The sequence below is a fragment of the Mesoplodon bidens genome (assembly GCF_964165515.1).
Source record: "Mesoplodon bidens genome assembly, chromosome: 19".
NCBI lineage: Eukaryota > Metazoa > Chordata > Mammalia > Artiodactyla > Ziphiidae > Mesoplodon > Mesoplodon bidens.
The window spans coordinates 39087467-39112711 of NC_138179.1; the positions used below are offsets into that span (position 1 = coordinate 39087467).

The 25245-nt window shown below is 52.4% G+C and overlaps 1 protein-coding gene and 1 long non-coding RNA gene across 8 annotated transcripts in view; one reads left to right on the forward strand and one right to left on the reverse strand.

Moving 5' to 3' along the window:
- Positions 1-440: 440 nt before the first annotated feature.
- The window catches only part of TMEM94 (transmembrane protein 94), a 35631-nt gene continuing 10826 nt past the window's right edge, over positions 441-25245 (forward strand). For 3 of the 7 annotated variants that reach the window (XM_081220608.1, XM_081220611.1, XM_081220612.1), the window contains exons 1-8: positions 442-568; positions 769-903; positions 12210-12339; positions 22895-23014; positions 23353-23480; positions 23785-23921; positions 24495-24697; positions 25052-25203. In XM_081220608.1, the coding sequence (XP_081076734.1) occupies positions 12316-12339; positions 22895-23014; positions 23353-23480; positions 23785-23921; positions 24495-24697; positions 25052-25203 (764 nt within the window). In that variant the 5' untranslated portion in view covers positions 442-568; positions 769-903; positions 12210-12315. Of the gene's footprint in view, positions 569-768; positions 904-6267; positions 6515-12209; positions 12340-16685; positions 16755-22894; positions 23015-23352; positions 23481-23784; positions 23922-24494; positions 24698-25051; positions 25204-25245 lie in introns of those variants that run through there. The other 4 variants (XM_081220609.1, XM_081220613.1, XM_081220610.1 and 1 more) reach the window with 4 other exon arrangements.
- Positions 13731-16397, reverse strand: LOC308606714. Its single transcript, XR_014013888.1, has 3 exons — positions 16135-16397; positions 14772-14994; positions 13731-14389 (listed from the first exon to the last, which is right to left on the reverse strand). It is a non-coding gene; the product is annotated as an uncharacterized lncRNA (long non-coding RNA).

Genomic DNA, 25245 nt, shown 5'->3' on the forward strand with positions numbered 1-25245 from the left:
CGAGGTGTCTCGAGGCATTTGTTCCCAGCAAGAAGGAGGGAGCTTTGGAGACACAGGCGCTCTGCAAAGGGCTTATTTTAAAAGGAAAGGCGGGGGGCGGGACGGCCCGTTGATCTTTTTAGGATAATTCCATAGGAAAACTAACCTAGGTGAAAGCCGTGCCCTCACCTCTGGTCAGGAACTCTGGATCAGAAAACGCTACGGCATGACGTTCAAGGATGGACAGTGGAAAAAAAAAAAAAAGGATGGACAGTGGTTGCGCGTTCTCCCGCCGGCATCACTTGGCACTTAATTCCGCCAGGCTCCCGGAGGGGAGGTTGTGGCTACAGCCTAGTGCTCCGCTCAGCCAATAAGAAGCCAAGAATCCCCGCCGTCTCGGATTGCGACCAATCAACGCCCAGGACTTTAGCTAGCGAGCCGGCGACTCCGTTGTCCGAGAAAGGAGGCAAACCCCCTTGGAGTTGCCAGTAACGGACATGGCTGCGGCCCCTGGAGGAGGGGACGCGAAGTGAGGAGGGGGCAGGGAGGGGAGAGGACGCGGGTGAGGAAGACTGGTCCCCGGGCCCCGGTAAGTACTAGAAGGCCCGTGGCCCGAAGCAAGGGGAGCAAAGGGGCGTGGGGCTCGGCCTTCGGCGTCCTCGGGATTCTTGGGCACGGGGAGGGGAGTCTGGGGTCTGTATCCAGGTAATGGTCTCGGGGGAATCCCTTCGGTGGAGGAGTCAAGGGACTGGCTCTTGCCTCCAGCTCTTGGCCATTTCCTTCCCCCAGGTGCTCACACTTGCCCTCGGCCCTGGCTTGGCCCTCTGGGGGTCCCGCGTCGGAAATCGAAGCCTCCCGCCAACAAAGACTCCCTGCCCCAGGATTGCGGTGCCTGGGCCCCGGCCCAGAAGGCTTCCAGCGCTGGTATTCAGTTTATTTATAGGTCTCTGGGAGTCCCCATCCCGGCCCAATTCAGACGGTTGCCTCCCCTGCGCGCGCTCTCAGCTGCCGTCCGGGCCCTCGTGCTGACCACGTCCCCTGTGTCCAGGTGGATGGAGCCGGAGGGGCTTTTCAACCCTGAGCAGCGACGTTGCAGTTTGGAGCATGCCCTGCCTGCCCCCCCCCACCCCACCAGCCCCCGCCCCCTTCCGCCTTTCCAGAAAGTTGTTTAAAGACTCCTTAGAAGCAACCAGAGGAACATTACTTCCTACCCTATAAACTGATCTCTCTGCTGTGCTCTCGTTCCTCTGCTGCTCACCGTTGAAGCCAGTTCTTAAAGTCCCTCGTGTGCTGCTGTGTGAGCCCCTGCCCGGTGCCAGTTACGAGGGAAACCCTGCTCTTTCATTGGTGTGTGACCACGGGCTGCACTTTGGCGTGTTCATTGATTTGGTCACGCGCTGCTACATCCCACCCTCTTTTTTTGTGTGTGTGGCTCTTGGGGAAGAAAAGGAGGGAGCTCTGTATCGAATCCCTTTTCCTTCTTGTGTGTGATTTTGTGTACTGGGGATAATGATAGTTTTCTCATGCTTTATCCAAGACCCTCACCTCAGCTGTAGTGACACAGTTCAGTTAAGCCTGGGTACTCTTAGAAGATGGAAGTCAGGAGGGAATTTTAACGTTTTATTTTACGGATGTGGAGACTAACTGTTGGGAGAGGCAAAGGGCCAGGGTCATCAAGGTCCCAGGACTGGAACTCTGAAGTCCAGACTCTTGAGTCCTTTATCCACTAGAGCCGGTTGTTTCCTAGGTGTGATCTGAGAAAACCAAGTTCCCTAACTTCTCTCAGCCTTTGCAGGGCGGTTGTGAGCATTAAATGAGGTGGTCTATATATAAGGATCCCTTGGATGGGGTCTAGGACTTACTAGGTTCTCAATATATTTTTGCATTTTTTAATTTTAAGTAACCAGCAGGTAGTTCACTGGCTGATTTCTTGTATTAATATTTATTGTAGTCTCTGTTTGTGGGTGTAAATTAGTGGTTCTCAGGAAAGACAGGGAGGGGCAGAGTCAGGACAAGGTAGCCCTTCCTCCGTTTGGGGGAACCACTGTAGTGTCATTAGAGGTGCTATGAATGAGAGTGTGATTGTGTTTAAGAATAGTTCAGAGGCAGAGAAAGGTTAAGAAGCACTGAAGAAAGAAGAAATACCATGGTGGTATGTCTTTATGGTGATCTTGGTAAAAGAAGAGCTGATCTTAGTAATCCAACGAGGTAGTTTTAATTTTTTTTTAAATGGCACAAGTAAGGTTTATTTTCTAAAAAGTCAAATAAAAATGATCCATGGAGTTTAAAAAAAATAACTGTAAAGATCAGAAGACATCAGAACGTAGACTGTCAGTAACTGGAACTGGAACTGCGTAGATGTTCCCGTAAAATCCACATACTGTATGTACTCTGCAAGGCTTATTTCAACTGCCATGTCAGCTGTAACTTCCTTGCTCGCTGGTTTTTGTCAGAACGACAAACAGGGAAACTGGTGGAGACCATGGAGAAGTGCATTGGCCAGGGAGTTGGAGTACAGACCATCCCCTTGGATAACCAGCCACCAAAGAATTGAGAGTTAACTGCCCTTGAACCCCTACCCTACCCCCCACTCCCACCCCTTGTTTGTGGTGACCCGACATCAGAAGATTAGTCCGGGAGAGCCAGGGCTGGGCGGTGAGATGGAAGAAAACAGAAAGCCCTTCACATTTCTATTTTGAGAAGTTGCTAGGGAGTGCCAGCTCCAAGCGCTGAAAAGCAGCCTTTCGGAAAGCTTAACTCCTGCAGAACTAAGGAGAAATGAAAGTCGCTATCCTTCGGTTCCTCCCACTGCTGCTTCCCCAGTGTTGGGCTTGGGAAACAATTTCTATGGGGCGAGGGAGGAGCGCTATTGTAAATGTGACCTACACCCAAGGCTTGACTTGAGGTTTCACCTGAGTCGAGTTTGAGCTCTGAGAATAGCCTTTCTCAAATCCATTCCTGGTGTTTAATTGAGAAGGTTCCCAGTCGTGGTTGGCACTTCTCTGCCGGTCAATGTGTGCTAATCTTTTTTATCTGGTTATTGGATCAGCGTTGGTTTCACGAGAGTGTCTTTCTTGACCTAAAAGATAGGCTCCTTTAAAAATATTGTTTGAACTCTGGTTTCTGAGCAGGCCCAGATTTGTTTACAGTACACAGGTGAACTAAAGGCTAAGCCGTGGCTGCAGCAGGAATGTTTTTCTTCCGAAGGGACCAGCCAGCCAGAAATGTGTGGTATGGTGACCAGGGGTTCGTGTAATAATAAGCTTTGCCTGTGGTTGCCAAGCCAGTAGTAAACAGGATCACGTGGCGTGGCAAGTAGGTTAGGGACCAGATTTAGACCCGGCCTGATGTCTGCATCCAAAGGCCTAGAGTGATGGGGAATGAGGGGTGCCCAAGGGAAGGAGACCCTTTCAGGGCTCACAGCAGCCTTTGGGAAACGAGAAATAGTGTAATGATATGAACGCAGTTTTCTTAATTTCAGGATCATCTTGAAAAAGAGATTCCTGATAGCAGTCTTCCTTAGTAGGAAGCTGAAGAGAAAAATATTGGGAAACACCTGCAAAAAGATATATACTGGAGAGAAACTCAAAGGTGTATTGAAAAGAGCATAGGGACTTCCCTGGTGGTCCAGTGGGTAGGACTCCACGATCCCAATGCAGGGGGCCTGGGTTCAGTCCCTGGTCGGGGAACTAGATCCTGCACGCATGCCTCAACTAAGAAGTGCGCATGCCCCAGTCAAGACCAGGAGCAGCCAAAATAAATAAATAAATAAATATTTGGGGAAAAAAAAAAGAGCATAAACATCCCTAAAGTTAACATGGAATGCAGTGGGTGAATATTGCTTGTAATGTAAGCCAGAACCAATTGCAAAATCAGAAGTTGCTGATTTTTTTTTTTTTTTTTTTTTTTTTTGCCACACCGTGTGGCTTTTGGGATCTTAGTTCCCCAACCAGGGATTGAACCTTGGCCTTGGCAGTGAAAGCGCCAAGTCCTAACCACTGGACTGCCAGGGAATTACCAGAAGTTGCTGATTTTTTTTTATTGTGGTAAAATATACGTAATACAAAACTTACCATTTTAACCAGTTATGTGGCATTAAGTACATTCACAATGTTACACAGTCATCACCACCATCCATCTCCAGAACTTTTTTATTTTCCCAAACTGAAACTATGTCCCCATTAAACACTTAATTTCCCATTCCCCCCTCCTCTAGTCCCCGGCAACCACCATTCTACTTTCTGTCTCTAGGAATTTGACTGCTCTGGGACCCTCAAATAAGAGGATCATACAATATTTGTCCTTTTGTGACTGGCTTATTTCACTTAGCGTAAGGTCTTCACAGTTCATCCGTGTGGTAGCATGTGTCAGAACTGTCTTCCTTTTGAAGGCTGAATAATATTCCATTGTATGTATAGGCCACATTTTGTTTATCCATTCATCTGTTGATGGACACTTAGGTTGCTTCTACCTTCGTTATTGTGAATAGTGCTGCTGTGAACATGAGAGGACAGATATCTGTTTGGGTTTCTGTTGTCACTTCTTGTGGGTATATATCCCCAGGAGTGAGAGGTTGCTGATTCTTTAAAGATACATTTGGTACATTCATATGGTTTGAAAATCAAAAGGCACAAAAGTATATACAGTGAAAATTCTTCTTCCCACTCCTATCCTCAGCCACTTAGTTCCAGTTTATTAATATCTTCTTTTGTAGGTTATGCTCTTGGTATTGATTCTAAGAAATCCAACCCAAAGTTACAAAGATTTTCTCCCATTATTTCTTCTAGAAATCTTATAGTTTCACTTTTCCATTTAGGTCTATGATCCATTTTTAGTTAACTCTTGTATGTGGTGCAAGCTATATCTACAAGGTATTTTTTTTTTGCATCTGAATATTCAATTGTTCCAGCACAATTTGTTGAAGAGACTTTTTTTCTACTGAATTGCCTTTATACCTTTTTTCGAAAATCAATTGACCACATAAGTCTGGGTCTATTTCTAGACTCTATTACCAGGCCAATACCACACTGCATCAATTACTGTAGCTTTATAAAACCTTGATGTCCAGTGGTGAAAATATTCCAGCTTTGTTCCCCTGGGGCAGTCTAATTTGAATGTCTCTTATTGTGGATAGAGTTGAGCATCTTTTCATGAGTAGATGCTACTGGATTTCTTGATTTCATAGTCTCTCGGAGTTAGAAGAGACCATAAAAAGCCATCTCTTTCTTATTTGCTACCTGATGTATTTATTAGCTCCATAATTCCCCACCTCTGCTTGGATCCCCCTAGTGATGGGGAGCTCATTGCTTCTCAGGGTGGCCTCTTCCATTTTTTTTATACAGTTCTAATATGTATAAAAGATATTGCTTGGGAGTTCCCTGGTGGCCTAGTGGTTAGGATTCCAGACTTTCACTGCCATGGCACAGGTTCAATCCCTGATGGGGACTGAGATCCCAAAAGCCACGCAGCCAAAAAAAAAAAAAAAAAAAAGATATTGCTCATATTAGGTCCTGGTCGGCCTCCGTATAGCTTCCTCCCTCTAATCTAGTCCCTGTTTTTGGAGCCTCCCAGAGTAAGCCTGGCCCTTCTTTCCCCTGGCAGCCGTCATGCCCTCCTGTCTCTGCTCTAACCTGCTGTGTTTTTGGTGTCCTGGCCAAGCATTTTCTGTCCCTTCCATTAATTCTTTTTTTTTTTTTTTTGCGGTACATGGGCCTCTCACTGTTGTGGCCTCTCCCATTGCGGAGCACAGGCTCCGGACGCACAGGATCAGCGGCCATGGCTCACAGGCCCAGCCACTCCGCGGCATGTGGGATCTTCCCAGACCAGGGCACGAACCCGTGTCCCCTGCATCGGCAGGCGGACTCTCAAGCACTGCACCACCAGGGAAGCCCCATTAATTCTTATGTGATAGTTTCTCCAACCTGGTTGCTGTTTTCTGGAAGCCTTCCATTTTAGTCAGTGTCCTTCTTAAAGTGTGTGATGCACAAATGAACAAAATATTTCAGGTGTGCTCTGAAATGTACAGGAATGAGACTTACCCCTGGCTTTTGGGGGACTTGGCATATCTGTTAATGCAGCCTAAATGTGAGTGAACTCTGGGCGGCCATGCCACTTATTTTGAAAATGCTTTTAATTAAGCCATTTGTAATAGTTTACTACAGTAGTTTTTGAACCTAAGTGCAGGAGTTAATATCGAATCTCTTACAGTTAAATTGAATCTATTAGATTTGGCCCATCATTTCTGCCTGTTGAGATCTTCCTGGAGCTTGACTTTGATCTCTTTTCCAGGTTTGTGCTATCCAAGAATTTGATTAGCATACCATCTGTTTCCTCACCCAAGTTATTGATAAAGGTATTGACTAGGATGCCACCAAGGATAGAACCCCGAGACTTGTGATTGAAAACCTCCCTCCCACTGAATATCCATGCATCCATCAGCACACTTTCAGCTGAGTAGAGTCCACCAAATTGTGTTTTTGGTGTGTTGGGCGTGCCTAGAGGACCAGCAGAGCTAATGAATATTGTGTTGGAAGAGGTAAGGACAGCCAACTCCTCAGCTCGCCCTCAACCTGAACCTTGGGCACCCATTCTTTTTTCTTTGTTTTCTTTTTTTAAATAATTAATTTATTTATTATTTTTGTCTGTCTTAGTTCTTCGTTTCTGTGCAAGGACTTTCTCTAGTTGCGGCAAGCGGGGGCCACTCTTCATCGCGGTGCGTGGGCCTCTCACTATCACGGCCTCTCTTGTTGCGGAGCACAGGCTCCAGACGCGCAGGCTCAGTAGATGTGGCTCACGGGCCCAGTTGCTCCGTGGCATGTGGGATCCTCCCAGACCAGGGCTCGAACCCGTGTCCCCTGCATTGGCAGGCAGACTCTCAACCACTGCGCCACCAGGGAAGCCCTCTTTGTTTTCTTTTTTTAAAAAATATTTATTTATTTGGCTGCACCAGGTCTTAGTTGCAACAGGCGGGCTCCTTAGTTGTGGCTTGCAATCTCTTAGTTACAGCTTGCAAACTCTTAGTTGCAGCATGCATGTGGGATCTAGTTCCCTGATCAGGGATCGAACCCAGGCCCCCTGCATTCGGAGGGTGGAGTCTTAACCACTGCGCCACCAGGGAAGTCCCCACGCTAGTTCTTTTTGGTGTTGGTTCTGAGCTTGGCAGCAGGAAGCATCGACCCCTTCGTTCTCATTGCTGTCTTTGTCTAGATACCCGTCATGGCAAACCAGGGTTATTGTAATTTTCTTCTAACTCTTCTGCCTGTAATTTCTTTCCCTTTCCCCTCTGATCCATTCTCTACCCTTTTAAAATCCTGGGACCTACTCAGAAACCTTAAGTGACTCCTCAGGGTGTCTTTGTTTCGAGGGCCCCTGATTCCCTGTCCTATGTGGTCATTTATTTCTTCATTTATTTCTTCAGTCTGACCTACTCAGGCCTTCTGCTCTAACCAAATAGGTCATATCACTATCTTTCAAAAAGGCTCCCGGGGGGAGGGATAAATTGGGAGATTGGGTTGACACATACACACTACTATATGTAAAACAGATAACTAATAAGGACCAACTCTATGGCACAGAGAACACTAATCAATACTCTAATGGCCTGTATGGGAAAAGAAGCTAAAAAAGAGTGGCTATATGTATATGTATAACAGATTCAGTTTGCTGTACACCTGAAACTAGCACAACATTGTAAATTATACCCCAATTAAAAAAAAAAAAGGCTCCTGCATTTCTTCCCCCGTGCCTGGGTTGGGACTTGTGGCTCTTGCTTGGGCAGCCCTTCCTCTTCTTACTCCTAAGCACCCGTTTACACTTCTCATTTAGTATGTCAATGCCAACTTGAATTGTTATCTCTTTTCATAATAGCCCAAACCACGATATTATAAATCCCTCTAGGGAAGGGACCACATCTTATACTTCTTTGAAAACAGGACCATTCCTTATACTTACTAAGTATCTGCTATTGTAACACACTACAGGTGCTGGATAAATGTTTGCTTCATTATCCCTTCTCTTTTATATCTGCCAAATCTTGCAATGTGCTAGGCATTTTAGAGGTTAGTTGAGCTCGGATTCCACTGTACTTTTGGAAAATCAGCACTATGGAGGCAACTCTGTTTCCATACAATGATATGCACCTATTTAAGTATATAGTTCAAAGAATTTTGACAAATGTGTATACCCCTGTAGTCACCACCCACAGTCAAGATATTAAACAAAAGATCCCTGTGCCCTTTGCAGTCATTCCCTCCCCCTGCCCCCAGGCAACCCCTGATCTGCTTGCTGCCGCTATTGATTAGTTTTGCCTGTTCTGAATTTTATATTAATTAAATCATACAGTAGGCACTCTTTTGTGTGTGGCTTTTTTTTTTTGGCTGTGTTGGGTCTTCGTTGCTGCGCATGGGCTTTCTCTAGTTGTGGTGAGCGGGGGCTACTCTTTGTTGTAGTGTGCGGGCTTCTCATCGTGGTGGCTTCTCTTGTTGAGGAGCATGGGGTCGAGGTGCACGGGCTTCAGCAGTTGTGGTATGCAGGCTCAGTAGTTGTGGCTTGCGGGCTCTAGAACACAGGCTCAGTAGTTGTGGCACATGGGCTTAGTTGCTCCGTGGTATGTGGGATCTTCCCGGACCAGGGCTTGAACCCATGTCCCCTGCATTGGAAGGTGGATTCTCAACCACTGCGCTACCAGGGAAGCCCTATGTGTGGCTTCTTTCACTCATCAAATGTTTTTGAGATTCAGCCATATTGTTGTGTATAAAAGTACTTTATTCTGTTTTGTTGCTGAGTAGAATTCCATTGTATGGATTTACCACAGTGTGTTCATCCATTCATCTGAGTGGACATTTGGATTATTTCCAGTTTGGGGCTATTTTGAATAAAATTGCTATGAACATTTGTATGTAATTCTCTTTGAGGACATATGTTTCCATTACTGGGTCATGTAATTTAAGTGTCTATAGTTGACCCTTGAACTGCATGAGTCCACTTATATGTGGATTTCTTTCATTAAATACGTACCAGAATGCTACACGATCCATGGTTGGTTGAATCCACAAATGCAGAACTGTAGATTTGGAGGGCTGGCTGTAAAGTTACATGTGGATTTTCCACTGTGCTTGGGGGGCAGGAGGGTGGTGTCAGGGGTTGGTGTCTCTAACCCCCGCCTTGTTAAAGAGTCACCTGTACTTTATCAGAAACAGCCAAAATGGTTTCCTAAATGGTTATACCATGTTATAGTCCCACCAGCAATTTATCAGTTCATATCCTCACCAACGCTAAGTACTGTCGGTCGTTTTCATTTTAGTCATTCTGATGGGTGCCTATTAATATTAATACTGATAAATAGAAATGTATGAATATTATTTAATTTAAATATTAAAACATTAATGTTAACATTAAGTCTTCCATTCCATGAACATGGTATAGCTCTCTCTTTGTTTAGGTCTTCTTTAATTTCTCTCAGCAGTGTATAGGACTTATGTGTATTTTCATTAAAGTCATCTCTAAGTATTTTTTTTGGTACTATAAGTGATATTTACACATTTTTATTTTCCTATATTTCATTATAGCATATAGAAATTTATATTTGCATTTTATATTTTGACCTTGTATCATGCAACCTTGCACACTTATTTGTTCTAATATCTTATTTGTAGATTCCTTAGGGTTTTCTACATGTTTGATCAAGTCTTCTGCAAATAAAGACAGTTTTACTTATTTCTCTACAATCTTTTTTTTTTCTTGGCCATGCCCGCAGCTTGCAGGATCTTAGTTCCCGACCAGGGATTGAACCCAGACCCTGGCAGTGAAAGCACCAAGTCCTAACCACTGCCCCGCCAGGGAATTCCCTCTTTACAATCTTTATGCCTTTTATTTCTTTTTTTTCTCCTTACTTTTGAGTTCTCGTTCTTGACTTTGGTGACTCTTTCTGCATATTTCTTGTTTGCTGATGATAGTAGATGATAGTAATGGCGACTACTGAGACCTACCATGTACCAAATACTGTATTAGGCCCTCTGCATATAGTATTTTACTAATTCCTGCATATAGTATTTACCAATTCCTGTTGCATAGCTGTGAAATAGGTATCATCACTTCCATTCAATGAACAAGGACCCCGAGGCTCAGAGAGACAAGTGATTTGCCAAGGTCATTTGGCACTTGATACGTGATGGAGCCAGGATTTGAACCCACGAGTGTTTGGCTTTGAAGCCTGTGCTTTTTTTCACAATGGGCAGGGAGTGGACTTGGCCCTTTAAGGATACAGCTGCTGGTTTCAGATCAGACAGCTAAGGACAACTCTCTCCCAGAATCCCATGTATGGAGTGATGGGAAAACAGAGACTCTTAGAAAAATGTCATGCTCCTGGCTGCCCTTTTGGAACTGCTGTGGTTCCATCCGGCCGCAGAGTTATTTCACTCCTGTAATGCTGGCAGAAGGAGTTAAGCATAATCCCCATCTGGCTCCTGGTGCCTTTCCCTGTGTGGTGACTGCCTCATCCAGCCCCTGCTGGCATGAGATGTCATGGGGACCTTGAGCTGTACTTGTAAACAGGGCCAGGGTGCCTTAGGCAGAAGTGCATTCGGCCTCTCAGGATCCCATTTCAGTTGGCTGCCAAAAACCAAATGTCGCTGCACTGCGGTGCTGCTCCCAGCACCACTGTCTGTCTCTGACCCTCCAGGGCTAGCTCAGCTTTGAGGGCCCTGGCTGGAAAAGCAGAAGTAGGGACAGACCTGGCAGTGCAGGGCTCTGACGTCTTGCGAGGAACTGGATGGGATCGTGGGTCGGATTTAGTGCCTGCAGAGCCTGGGCCTCCTGCCTGGGGTCCTCTGGACACAGCTTTTTTTTTTTTTTTTTTAATTGTTTCTAGACAGCTCTTTTATGGGTCAGTTTTCCTGGGCTTCTGACCAGCTCCTCTTAACGTAGGTTTTGCTGCAGGCCCCCAAAAGAACTGCCCCAGTCAGCAGGTTAGTTCTTTCTCCTCAAGTAGTCAGCTGGCACCGAATCAGATTACTCAGTGGCACTCTTTACCCAAACACTGATTTGAAATCATTTAAGGTGTGTTGGCTGCCAGGATGGATGGGTGAGAGTCGGGGTTATGTGGGGAGGGAGTGGTGGGTGGGGAGGTTAGGCTAATCTTCATTTTCTAGATTGTTGTCGCCTTGGATCCCCCATCCTCGTGGACACCCGTCCAGGTCCCTGTTGAGCACTCCTTGTTGGCCAACCGCTCGAGAGGCCCACTGACTGTGGCCATGTACGCGTTGGCATGTGTGGCGTGTGTTTCCCAGCTGTGCTCCTGGTGGTGGTGAAGTGAGCACGTCTCTACTTTGATCATCTCTGCTGCTCTTCCCACCATTTGCCTGATTATTCAAGTTGTATCTAGATTCCAATTTACCTTCAGTTTTTTTTTTTTTTTAATTTGGCCACACTGTGCCCAGCCTGTGGGATTTTAGTTCCCCGACTAGGGATTGAACCCATGCCCCCTGCAGTGGAAGCGTGGAGTCTTAACCACTGGACTGCCAGGGAAGTCCCTCATCACCTCTTTAAAAGTGAAGGTATGGGACTACCCTGGCGGTCCAGTGGTTAGGACTCCACGCTTCCACTGCAGGGGGCACGGGTTCGATCCCTGGTCGGGAAACTAAGATCCCACATGTGGCCAAAATAAATAAATAAATAAATAAAGAGCTGATGAGCCATGGCTTTTCCTGCCTGCTGGAAGTCAGCAAGTCAAAGAGTACACATGGGGGCTTCCCTGGTGGTGCAATGGTTGAGAGTCCGCCTGCCAATGCAGGGGACACGGGTTCGTGCCCCAGTCCAGGAAGATCCCACATGCCGCAGAGTGTCTGGGCCTGTGAGCCATGGCTGCTGAGCCTGCGCATCCGGAGCCTGTGCTCCACAGCGGGAGAGGCCACAACAGTGAGAGGCCCGCGTACTGCAAAAAAAAAAAAAAAAAGAGTACACATGGAACAAACCATACATGCCTCCGAAAATTAGGGTTAAAAGAGGGAAAGCTTGCAGCTCTCCAGCATCCCTGCTGTAGCCCTCTCCCTCCTGGCCACAGAGAGTGGAATTTGTAAAGCTGACTGCTGCCAGGACAGGCCGGGGCCCTGGACGTCACCAGCACCGTCTTCTCCACGTCCTGCTCGGCTGTTTAGATGATACTGTTGTGTTTCACAATAGCTGCCCCTTCCAGCAACCCGGCCTTACGGGACCTCTTTCTTTTTCTTCCCCAGATGCTGTGACTGTGACAGAGTCACTGGGGTTCGTACATGTTGGGGAGGAGCCTTCCTTTCGGGGGTGACCACCTTCCTCTGGGCATGCCTGCAGTACCCTGGGCCCATGGACCTGAAGGAGAAGCATGCGGTAGGCCATGATCGGTTCCCTAACGGGGATTGTCTGTGTGTCTCTGTTGGACTCTCCCTACCTGTGTTTGCCTGGGAGGTCCTCATGTGGAGGCTTTACACCAAAAGTGAGGGAGGGGGCGCAGCTCTGAGGCTTGGGGTACGTGATCTGATCCCTGGACGGTACTATTGCTTGGGTGGAACACACAGGCTCAGGGAGCTGGGACTCAAGGACAAAGGGTGGACCAGTTAACACGGCTGCGTGGGAGCCGGTTTCTGATTGGGGTTGGCTCTGAGCCAGTCTTCCACTCCTTGCCCAGGGATGTGTAATTTCACTTGTTTGCCCTTTGCTGGGCTCTGCCCCAACCTGCTGAGCTGGGTTGAGTACTCAGTTGGGCACCCTCTCTGTGGTTAGAGAAGAGCTCCCCAGTCAGACTCCAGACACAGCTGCTGAATCAGCTGGGGGTAAGCAGCCCCGGGGTCCAGGCATCCTCCCCCAGCCTGACTCAGGCACCGCAGCCTCCAGGCATACCATCTTTACGTGGAGTTAGATTTGTCAGCCAACAGAGCATCCCTCTCCTGGGATGAGGATTGCCCCAGGGGATGTCCTTCCTCTAGGTCCTTGCCTGGCCTTCTTTTTTTTTTTTTTTTTTGGCTGCACTGCACAGCATGTGGGATCGTAGTTCCCCAACGAGGGATCGAACCCGTGCCCCTTGCAGTGGAAGTGTGGAGTCTGAACTGCTGGACCGCCAGGGAAGTCCCCACCTTGCCTGGCCTTCTGTCACACCTTCCTAATAGGTCCCTCTGTCTCTGACCCCTTGCCTCCACTCGGCGGGCAGGGAAGGCTATCCAAAACGCAGAGCTGACCTTTTGTTGCCCCTGCTTAAAAGGCATCACACCACCTGCCGAAACCTTTAGCGTGGGGTCCAGAGCCCTCCATAATCCCACTCCTGCCATCGGCCCAGCATCCCTCACCTCCCCTGCCTCGACCTTTACCACTGGTAATTCTGAACGCTTCAGAGTTTGGGCACACACTCCACGTTTAGGCCGTTACGCAGAAATCCCCTCCCCCACCCTTTTTCCTGCCAAACTCCTACTTTTCTTTCTTCAAGTCCCAGTTTAGGGACTTCCCTGGTGCTCCAGTGGCTAAGACTCCACGCTCCCCATGCAGGGGACCCAGGTTCGATCCCTGGTCAGGGAACTAGATCCCACATGCCGCAACTAAGACCCGGCCCAGCCAAATTAAAAAAAAAACAAAGACCCGGTTTAGGCATGACCTTCTCCAGATACGTCCTCCTCATCCCTCCAGGGTCCCTCCTTTCACCATCATACTTGCTACGCTGTGTTGGCACCATCTGTCTGTCCCACTTTATCTCAGTGTCCTTGGCTCCTAGCACAGAGCCTGGCATGTAGCAAGGGCTTAGGAAATATTTATTGACTTGAACTTATGGATAGTGATCTTCCTGCCAAAGAGATCTAGGGAGGTCCGGGGGGGTCTGGGGAAGGAGCTGAGGGTCCACACAGACCTGGTGCCTGGCTGACTGCCGAGGTGTTCAGCCCCACATTTCACATGCCTCTGGATTTGCTGTGGAACAGGCCTGCGGACCTGAACTTGAAGCAGGTGTGTTCAGCCTCCTGTTCACAGATGCCTCTGCCTGGTCTGCAGGTGTCCATCCTAGCAGTGATTGGCGCACAGGCAAAGCTACACTTGCCCGTCCCCTAGCCTGGGTGCAGGGCTGCTGCGTACAGTTGCAAGAGCTGTGCACTGCTCAGTTCCAGGGAGCACCCCCCCCGCAAAGGCTATGATGTTGTGCAATGTGGTGGCCTGCCTAGGGTGGGGCTGAATGTCCCGAAAACAGAAGACAGTGTTGTCCTCCGGTTCCAGCCTGTGGCTGAAACACCCATTCCTAGTGAATCGGGGAAACAAAGTTCTGTGGTCCAGCAGCTGGCTTCTTTCTCAAGGCCGAGGAAGAACACTTGTGAACCCAGGCTGGATATCTCTCAGGGGCGTTTGTCGGGGAGGGTTTTTCTTCATCCTCTTCTTTTTCTTTCTGGATAGATGCTTTCCTGACCTAGAAAGCACCATTACCACCATTGTCAGCCATATTTATGGACTGCTTCCTTCGGGTGGTAGAACCCTAGGCCCTGGGGGATGGCCTCTGGCTGGGAGAGGCTTACTGTCTAGTTGAGGAGTTAATAGGACAAGCAGCTAAGTAACAGATCTGACGGCGTTTCTACCTGGGGTACCTTGTGAGTTGTGTAAATATGGGCTTCTAAAGTGGATCCCTGGGGCCTCCAACAGTGGAAGCCTTCTTGGAGGCGTAGGAGTGGGCAAGCTGGCGTGCTGGGAGTTGATGGTAAGGTGGCCTGTCGTCACCTGGCTACAGCCCAGTATCAGTTTGACTGTTGCTGGTTGATCCTTTGCACCTTGCCCCCCTTCTCTTTGTGACCTACCTGTCCTCAGTGTCCCCTGTAGACCCTCCTCTCCCGTCTCCAGTCCTCCAGCCCACGGTGGATGTGCCGTGGCAGTGATGGTCTGGGTTTCTCCCCAGATGTAGAGCTTCCCTTTTCACTTGCTGAAGTGGACAGTGTCAGAGGGGGGCCAGACGCCAGAGGGCTGTGTTGGGGGGCGCTGCGGAATACCTGGGTTAGACCCTATGAGCTGTTCTTCTAGGGCCTGTTGCACAGGAGGGAGAGTGTTTGCTTAGTTGTGGTTCCCCCAAAGCAGTGCCTTGGTAGAAAGCTAAAGGGGAGTGTGACCTGGGAGCAAGGGACAGGAGTCTCCTTGGCAGTTTGCTGAGGCTGCAACCCGACTACACAGGTGGCAGCCATCCTCAGAGTGACTGTCTCGGAAGCCGACCCCTCCTTCCCTGGCCTCACGGAGACTTCCTGCCCTTAACCTCTGGACTGCCTGGGCCCCTCCTTTCCTGTTCCCATTCAGCTCAGGGTTTGGCGGTGTGTGTGTGTGTGTGTGTGTGCACACGTGCATGCGTGCCTACAGGGAGCTGTGCTGGAGAAGGGGGAGGGGAGAGGCCGGCTGGAACTCGGCTGAGGCTCTCTCTTCCCTTCCCTGCCAATGAGATGGTGTCCTCTAGGAAACAGCGCCCTGGAGAAATGGTCTCAGGCTCCAGCCCGTGCTCCGGTTATTGGACCTGTTAGGCCATTTCCTCTCCCTTGAGGTTTTCCAGCCCCATCCTCAGGGTGGCCTGGATGGAGCCAGAGAAGTTTCCGGCCCCAACATCACCCAGGGGGTCTGTTCTGACAGCTTCCCGTATGTCAAACCAGGGGCTGCAGAGTGATGCCCAGGCTCTGCTTGAAGGCCCCGGAGGAGATGGGAGCCCAGGTCACCAGCCTCCTCTTTCCTCCTGGGATGAAGCCCGGCATCCACAGGCAGTGTCCTGGTCCCAGCAGCACCTGAGCAGGTGTGTCGGGATGCGGCTGGGCGGGTATCGGCTCCTGGCTGAGCTCTGCACTCGCCTTGATTAGCGGCTCTTGGAGCTCCCCCCACCGCCACCTCGTGGGAAGATGTTGGGTCCTAGGTGTTGGAAGAGCCCCTCCTTTCAGCTGGCTCTTCCCTCTTCCACTGTCTTCCTCTGCTCGCTCACTTCCCAGTCCCCTGCTCTGCCCTCCGAGAAGTCACTGCTCCAGTTTTCTCAATTGCCGGTCCTTCCCCCTCCACGTAGGATGTGCTGCTATTAATAAGCACCCCCCCACCCCGCCTCCCGTAGCTCTGACTGTGGAGAGAGCTGTTGTTGGCGTGACTCCATGCTGGAGTCTCAAAGGGATCTGGGGGGCTCCCCCAAGTGGGGCTCCTCACCTTGCCCAGGAAAGGGCGTCCGGGGGGAGAGGCCAAGTACTCCTCGATGCCGGCGGGTGCCCTGGGGCTCAGGGCCGACAGCAGCCACTTCCTGCACAGCTTCTCCTCCGGTGGGGGTGGGCGGTGGGCGCATCCGAACCCCTGGGCGGCACGTCGTCGCCCTCTGCTTACCCCCCCCCCCCGGCGCCTCCTCTGAAGAATGGGCCCAGCCCTTGGACAGCTGGCAGAGCCCCTACCAACTTTCTCCTCTCAGCCCCTTCCCTCCTCCCTCCCTCTGCGCAGCCTCTCCCTCCTTCCGTCCTTCCCTCCTGCACCGGCAGCCGGTCTCCTCCTCCTCCCTCCCTAGATCTGCAGCGTGACTGGAAATAGGCTAAATTCATCAGCAGATTGAAGCTCCACTCTGCTGCCGCTGCCGCCCCGCTCCTCGCTCGCACGCGCTCCAGCTCTCTTCTCTCCCCTCTTTCTTCGCTCTTTCCCTCTCTGTCTTTCTCTGTCTCCTTCTCTTCCTCTCCGAGAGCACTGTTGGCAGTTCTGTGGCTGACTCGCTGTGGCTCAGGCTTTACCCCATGCTCTTTAAACGGGCAGAGCTATGGATTGCCCATCAGGGCAAAGGCAGCAAAGTGAGTATGCCAGCTGGGCTTGATGCCCCCGCTCCACACGCCCGCTTCCCAGCTTTGTGTCGGAGGCTTTGGGTTAACGGTTGAAGATGGAAGCTGGGCTGGAGGCAGCTTGGATTACGAGGTAGCGAGGACCGTGGAAGGAGGCTGGGGATGGGAGCCAGAAAGCCCGTGTGTGTAGCTGCCTGCCAGGCTCCTGAGTCACCCAGAGCAGGACCGGAGCCCAAGTTTCCCCGTGGGGCATCCTGTCAAGGTGTGCTGGGACCTGGGTCGCCAGGCACAAGGCTTGGATGCCAGCCCCTCCTCTGGGCCATTAAGGAAGCTTTTCTCGCCGGACCACATGGGTCACTGAGACAGGAGCCACTGGGGCTGGGGTGATTTCTTCCTAGGTCTTGGATGCAGGAGGTGAGAAAGAAGACAGGTGAAAGTGCCAAGGTCAGCCTGAGCCGGGAAGAGAGAGGAAGAGGAGGAGGTGCCTTTCTGCTTGAGGCTTTGAGCTGCTTGTCTATAGACAGAGTCGATTTGTGTCTGGCCAAACTCGGAAGAGATTTATGGTGACGCCTATAATAGACCCTGGTGGATCGTGGCCGAATCTCTGCTTCACTGGTTCAGACCTCGTGGAGTCCAGCTGTGGGTCCCCACTCACCTGCACCAGCCAAGGAGGCTGTGACCGTGGGGAACCTGGCGAAGGGCCCAGCTGGTTCTAATTAGTGGTTATCTGCTGTTGCCAAGGCCAAAGGCCAAGGCCAAGTCACAGTCTGCCTACCTGAGCCTAGGGGACCTAGATTCCACTTTCTCCCGAAACAGGTAGAATAGGAAGGAAAACAGCTGCTGTGCTGAGGGAACCTCAGGGGAGTCTCGAAAAGACAGGGACTGGGGGCTGGGGGCTTCTGGTTCTGGGCCATCTGAGAAACCTGACCGAGGTGGCACCGGACAGCCCAGGCGTGTTGGCCCTTAAAGCCTCATTAGACGGACCCAGATGCTTAGCTTTGGGCCCTGGGGAGCTGGTTCTGTTCAGTAGCAGATTCCTTGCAGTTCTGATTTAGCAGATAGAATTTTGTCACCACCTGCTGCTCCTCCAGCACCCAGGCCCTGCCCGTGTCCCCCTTTGACGATGAAGCGGGGCGCGATGGGCGCGTGCTGGCAGCCTCTCCTGAGCCTACACCTCCTATGGCCTCGAGTTCCTCTGTTGGGTTCAGCTGAGGCTGAGCACTTACAACAGTGGGATGGGGCTGCTTCTACCCGAAAAGCTTCAGTGTCAGGGGAGAAGCAGGGCCACGCCTCCCCTCTGGGGTAGAGGCCTTGCTTAGCCTTGGCTCCTTGGCCCCAGGGATCTCCTGGAGGTGCCCTGGGGGTGGGGAGTGGGAGTTTCTGAGCATCTGGGAAGTAGGAAGAATTGCTTCCTGCCTTTGGGTACTTAAGTCCGGGGCAGATTTTCCTCACCCTTCTTGGCCCCGCTAGGCAAGAAAGGCAGACCTCAGATGGCACGTGTATGACAGGCGTTCTTATTTCTCACACCATCCCCGTGCTTGCACAGACCTCTCCCCCCGCCCCCCGCCATGGGTGCCCGGGCACGCTGGGTGCCAGCCTAACTCTGTGCTTTGAGAAAGGCCACCTAGCCAGCTCACGCATGAGCCCTTTCTGAATTTCCTTTGGAAAGCATGAATGTCTCTCACCAATTTCCTCAGCTTCAGCTCTCATACCGCATAGGGGAAAAGCCATGGGGTAATGAGAGAAACAGTGATTTTACCCATACCTGGGACCCTCCTGCCAGAGACTGAGTGAAGAGTTGCCATCAGGCCTCAGTGGGCGGCCACGGCAGTTGGATAAGTGGGGTTGGGGCCACGGAGGGTTGGCTGGCCTTGAGGGCTGTGTCCTGGCCCCGGGGCGCTGTGCGGGCAGGCACTTTCTTCAGGAGGCATATAATTACAGAATGGCTTATTTTTCCTCTGTTGTGCTGTCTGTAATCTCCAGTCTGGAGTTGGTGCTCCAAGCCAGACACAACATGCGGGGGCAGATGCACTCCCTCAGCTCTGCAGGCCCCCTCCCGCCTCTGCCAGCCCTGCCCCGGGAGCATCTGCCACCCTCTGGCCCCTCCTCCCACACCTGGAGAGGAGCAGGGGACAGGTTCTCAGACCCTGGAGGAAGAGAAGGAGCAGAAACAGTTGCTGGGTGGGGTTGCCCAGGGGGTTTGGGGGTGCCTGAAATAAGGCAGCAGATGCAAGGCAGCCACAGGGCAAGCAGAGGGCAGTTCCTGAGTGTCCTAGGTCTAAAGGCCTGGCTGGAAGAAGGCTGCCGCCCTGGCTCTCTGGCTGCTCCCCTTAGCCTTTCCCTGCCTTCCTGAGCCTGGCACTCATTCCAGACCGAGCAGCTGCCCGGGTGATTGTGCAGCCCCGTGGGACTTGTCAGCTCTTCCTTTCTCCCGCCCTTTGGCCGAGCAGGCTTTCCACCTCTGCGGGCCAGCCCTTCCCTGCCCGCAGGAGGTTTGCTCACTTCATCTTTCTGGAGACCTGGCCTAGGCAAGTCCACCCTGGGAACCTGCACATCCCACTGTGGGGAGGGTTGAGCCCGAGGGAGGAAGGGGAAGGGGGAGGGGAGGCTGGGCCTCCCAAACGTTATTCTTCTTGGGCCTTCTTGGGCCTTCTTGGGATGAGAGGGGCAGGCATCCTCCCTTGGACATGAGAAGGCCTGTGGTCCCCCTTTGCTTTTCTCTTCCTCCTTCCAGCCCCTGGAGGCTTTCTTCCCTCGTGCCAGGAGCCAAGGAGGCAGAGATGCAGGCCTTGCCTGACACTCCTTTGTCACGGACCACGGCCTCTCAGGGAGGCCCCCAGATCCCTGCCAGAGGGAGGTGGGTGCTTTGGAGTATAGTATTTACCCTTGTGGGGTACCGGCTCCCTGCCCGGAGGGCCATTTCTTCCTGAGCTGAAATAACCAGTTATCCCCTCGGAGAAGCAGCAGCTTTCATCCTCATAATCCCCCAAAGCCACCGTGGAGAGCAGGGATTAGGTGAGATTTAGGCAAGGGATCTGGGAGGTCTTTGGGCCGGGCCCACTCTGAAGCCCGTCCTCATCCCTCAGGCCGAGGGAGCTGGCGACAGGCCAGCATGGGGTCTCCACTCAGGGGCCTCCCACCATGTCAGGTTTGCAGCCAGGGGATATGGCCCCCAGTCCATCAACTCCTAGTCGTGGAGATGTGTGTCTGGCGAGGGTCAAGCCTGCCAAGGGGGTGGGTGGACGTGGAGACCGGCAGGGTGGAGGAAATCCAGAACATTGGTGGGCAAAGCCGGGGCGTGACCCCGGGGATAGGAGGGAAGAGGGTAGGGCGTGAGCCCAGGCAGCCAGGGCATCGCTGGCTCAGTGACCCTTGGCCAGGACTCAGTAGATAAGCCCAGTCCCTTTCTTGGTGCCCCAGGTGCAGGGCTTTGTGCCTCTTGTTCAGGAACTTTCCCTGGTGGAAGCCCACATTGGTGCTCTTCAGGTGGCCCCTGAGAAAGACTCACTCCTCCCCCAGGCCCTGCCTTTCCTGGGGGCCTTCTTTTTCCAGGACCCCCAACTGGGGATCTGTGCATCAGATCCAATCTGGGCTGGGCCTCACCTCCAGAGGTTTTGATTCACTAGGTCTGGGTGGGGCCTGGACAGCCACGTTTGTACAGGCTCCAGGTGTTTCTGCTACAGATCCTGGGTTGACAACCCCGACAAAGGTGACATTGGGACGAGTGAAACTACATGGGCGTTCATTCCTTCATTCAGTCAGTCAGCAAGTATTCACTGAGCTGCTGCCCTGTGATAGCTGCTTTCTTAGTGGTTGGTGGAGGAGTGTGGAGATGGAAGAATTTAGTACCCTTTTCAAGGCATTGGCAGTCTGGTGGGAGAGCCAGACAGGCAAATCTATAACGACAGTCCTCCGTGACGCCGCCTGTGAGCGAGGTTGCCCGGGGTGCCTTTGGAATACAAACTTCTCCCTGTACGTGCAGCCCTGGGTTTTGGGAAGACTTCCCAGAGCGGGCGGTGTTTGAGCTGAGTCTCGAAGGAGAAGTAAGAGCTGTCTGGGGCAGGGAGTGTGTTCTTGGCTAGGAAAATCCATAAAGGTGCTGACACATGAGCTGGGGGAGTGAAGCATGTGACAGGAATGGCAGGAAAGGAGGCTGGAGAAGCTGGCAGATCCCAGACCACGCTCAGGAGTCTGGGCTAGATTTTAAAGGTAAACAGGGTCAGTTCATCAGACGTGCTCTCACTGGCTGGGGTGCAGCGGTTGGTTTGGAAAAGGTAGGGACTGGGAGGTGGGAGGGGGAGGCAGAGGTTGCGGGGAGGGGCTGGGGTGCCTGGGTGATGGTAACTGCAGGAGGGGCGCTGGCTCGGGCGGGGAGGGCCGGTTGGCCAATTTTGGGGGGTTGGACGTATCAACTCATAGGTACCTATGAAACAACTGTGCGGCAGTTTAGGGAACGGGTCGGAATTCGGGGTAGCGGTCAGGCTAAAGGTGAAATTTAGCAGTTGTAAGCTTATTGGTGGCAGATGAACCCATGTGGCTGAGGTTGCCCTGGAAACGTACATAAAGTTGTGGAGAAGATGTCGTAGGATGAACTGTGGGGTAGAAGGACAGGACAAAACAGGAGACAAGCCCAGGAACAAGGGGTCTCAATGGGAGAGGTCAGGCCATGGGGTCACATAGGACAATGTGCTGGGAACTACCCCTGTCCATGCCACGTTCCACCTACCCGCAGTGAGAGGAGAGTGCGGTGCGGGCAGTGCAGGTCCTTTCCTGGCAGCAGCTGTCTTTTCTTCTGAGATTGTGTCCTTCCCAATGTGGTAGGGTTACAGTAGCCTCCCTTTTATGAAATGCTGGTAACAGAAGTTGGTGGGGTTTTTTCCTTAATGTTTTTTTACTAGGAACAATGTAAAACCAGAATCTCCAGGTTAGTTCTCTTCTCCCCACTTAAACAATACATATTTTCTGGCCCGGGAAATCCAAAAGATGGCCCCAGTGCAATAAGTCGGGAGCTCAGTGGTGAGCACGGTCTGAGTGGGACCGGGGGATGCTGTTGGTGGTGGGTTGGGAGTTGAGTGAAAGGTGAGTTAGAAGACACTGAGGAAAGAAAGGTTTGTTTCTGGTTTTGTTTTTTTGTTTTTATTTTATTTATTTATTTATTTATTTAGTTTTGGCTGTGTTGGGTCTTCGTTTTTTTTTTTTTTGCGGTATGTGGGCCTCTCACTGTTGTGGCCTCTTCCGTTGCGAAGCACAGGCTCCGGACGCGCAGGCCCAGAGGCCATGGCTCATGGGCCCAGCCGCTCCGCGGCATGTGGGATCTTCCCGGACCGGGGCACGAACCCGTGTCCCCTGCATCGGCAGGCGGACTCTCAACCACTGCGCCACCAGGGAAGCCCCCCGTTTTTGTTTTTTTTTTAATTATTATTATTTTTAAGACCAGACTCTCTCTTCTTGTTGCTTTTTTTTTTTTTTTTTGGCTGCATTGGGTCTTTGTTGCGGTGCACGGGCTTCTCATTGTGGTGGCCTCTCCTGTTGTGGAGCACGGGCTCTAGGCGCGCAGGCTTCAGTAGTTGTGGCTTGCAGGCTTAGTTGCTCCGCAGCATGTGGGATCCTCCCGGACCAGGGCTCGAACCCATGTCCCCTGCATTGGCAGGCGAGTTTCTAACCACTGCGCCACCAGGGAAGCCCAGGTCTTCGTTTCTGTGTGAGGGCTTTCTCTCGTTGCAGCAAGTGGGGGCCGCTCTTCATCGCAGTGCGCGGGCCTCTCACTGTTGCGGCCTCTCCCGTTGCGGAGCACAGGCTCAAGACGCGCAGGCTCAGTAGTTGTGGCTCACGGGCTTAGTTGCTCCACGGCAGGTGGGATCCTCCCAGACCAGGGCCCGAACCCGTGCTCCCCGCGCTGGTAGGCAGATTCCCAACCACTGCGCCACCAGGGAAGCCCTCTGGTTTTTGTTTTAAACTTGGCTTTGAGGAGCAGGGCACTGTGTACTTGAATGTCTTTTAATTTGGTGGAGATCTGAACATGCTCACGCCCTAAGGAGTCAGGGCTAGTGGAGGGAGGGAGCTTGAGGATTTGGGAGAAGGGAGGAAGGTTCTGGGGAGGTGGGCGGGGAGGGCCTCCCGAGGGATGCTGAGTGCCTCCTGCTTCCCTCCAGGGCGAGGCTCCCTTGGCCCTTGGCCTGTCCACCCGGAAGGCCCTCAGCATCCTGAAGGAGCAGCTGGAGGCGGTGCTGGATGGACACCTAAAAGAACAGAAGAAATGTCTCACATGGAAGGTGACACGTCCTCATGGGGAGCCCAGAGCCTAGTTGGGGCGGTGGAAAAGCTTGGGAAGCACATTCTCGGGGCCATGACTCTCCCTGTCACCCTGGATGGTGTGACCCGACTGAGGCATCAGTAAAAATCAGAAAGAGGCCGGGGTTCCTTTCAGAGTGATGTCCTGACCCCAGCCGAGACCAAAGCGAGAAGACAGAGGTGGCCGCCCGGGCTCTCCGTCGGGTGGGCCGGGGAGGAAGGCGGCCAGATCCTAGCGGTACAGAGAATCTTGGCTCCTCCCTCCTCCCTTGGCCCCCCGGGCCTCTCACTCCCTGGCCTCCTGCCCCTCCCTCCTCAGGAGCTGTGGAGAAGCAGCTTCCTGCACCACAGTAACCGCTGCTCCTGTTTCCACTGGCCCGGCGCCTCGCTCATGCTCCTGGCCGTGCTGCTGCTGCTGGGCTGCTGCGGGGGCCAGCCGGCTGGCAGGTACGTGGTCCGAGGCCCTGGGAGGGGCTCCTTCCCACCTCTCGCAGCACAGGGTCTGGGCTTGCCCCCCTCCCGCCTCCACACCCGCCTGGGACATCCCTGGGAGCGGGGAGCTGCCCCCAGAGTCAGCGCCTGGGTCGCGTAGGGATCCACAGTCCCTTGGCCGGCTGGTGTCAGAACCAGAAGGAGACCCTCTTTTCAGAAGGGACTGGGGAGGGGAGTGTGGGGCCCTGGGTTGGCTGGGCTGGAGACCCCCCGGCCCGCCCCCACCCTCCGCCAGCGCCCCCTCTTCTCTCCCTGGCAGCCACGGGGTGGAGCTGGTGAACGCCTCTGCGCTCTTCCTCTTGCTGCTCCTCAACCTCATCCTCATTGGGCGGCAAGATCGCCTGAAGTGCCGCGAGGTAGAACGGAGGCTCCGAGGGATCATTGACCAAATCCAAGGTGAGGCCAAGGGGCAGGTGAGCCAGATGGGAAAAGACGCCCTGGGATGTGTCAGAGCCCTGGAGCTCCCGTCCCGAGCCCCAGCCAGGAGCCCCAGCACGTCGGCATTGCCTGCGGTTGGCATTCAGGGGATAAGGATGCCCTGCTTTCTTCTCAGTGGTGCAGCGAGAGCCGTGGGACGGCTGTGGGTACCCAGGCAGTGGCCTGGGGCGGGCAAGAAAGCTAATGGCTCCTCAAAGCCAGGGACCAAATCGGCTTAACCTTTGACGTTTGTCCCCCTCACGAAGCTCAGCACACCCCTCAAAGCCCTTAGCAAAGTTAGCAAAATGTATTTGAATGGAAGGGGGGTACAAAGAATAGGAGCTTCAGGTGTTCAGAGGAGGTGCAGGTGCCTGCACTGGGGTGGTTGGGAGGTGACCTTGTAGAGGGGAAGTGTGGGAATGAGTGGCGTGGGCTGATGCAGGCCTTCTGGGGACGGGAGAAGAGCAGACACAGCTTCACAGCTGTGTGCTGGATCTGGCTGGTGTGTGGATCCAATGGGTGAGGCTGTTTCCCTCTTTCCATTCTCATCAGATGCCCTCAGGGATGGCAAGGAGATCAAGTGGCTAGATGCCATGTACCCAGACCTCCACATGCCCTTTGCACCATCCTGGTCCCTACACTGGGCCTACAGAGATGGACATCTGGTCAACCTGCCAGTTAGCCTGTTGGTAGAAGGAGACATCATAGCTCTGAGGCCTGGCCAAGAATCGTTTGCTTCTCTGAGGGGGATCAAGGTAGCTGGAGGCTTTTCTCCTTCCCTGGAAATGCTGTGGGAGTGTCCACCGGCAATGGTGGGAGGGTCCCTGGGCTTAATCCTGATGCTTCCTGCCCAGCTCATGGGTTTCTTGGCAAGGGCTCCAGGAGAATGGAGAAAAGCTGGAACATCTTTCTCCTTGTCCTGTTCTTTCTTCTGTCTGATCCTCAAGCTGCTAGGAATCCAGTCCCCCAGGCCCCACCCTAACTGGCTCCTTGCTAACTGATGGTCCCTAACCCAATGAGATGTCTCCACTTAGCCAGAACGGTCAAGGAAGATGGCTTCCATGGAACCCATTAATCACCCTCGACCTCCTCCCCTTCGTCGCTGGCAGGATGATGAGCACATCGTCTTGGAGCCGGGAGACCTGTTTCCACCTTTCTCTCCACCCCCCTCCCCCCGGGGAGAAGTGAAGAAAGGGCCACAGAACCCCCAGCAGCACCGGCTCTTCCGCGTCCTTGAGACCCCTGTGATTGACAACATCAGGTGAGGGCGCTGCCCTGCCTTCCTCCTGTCCCCTGACTTCTC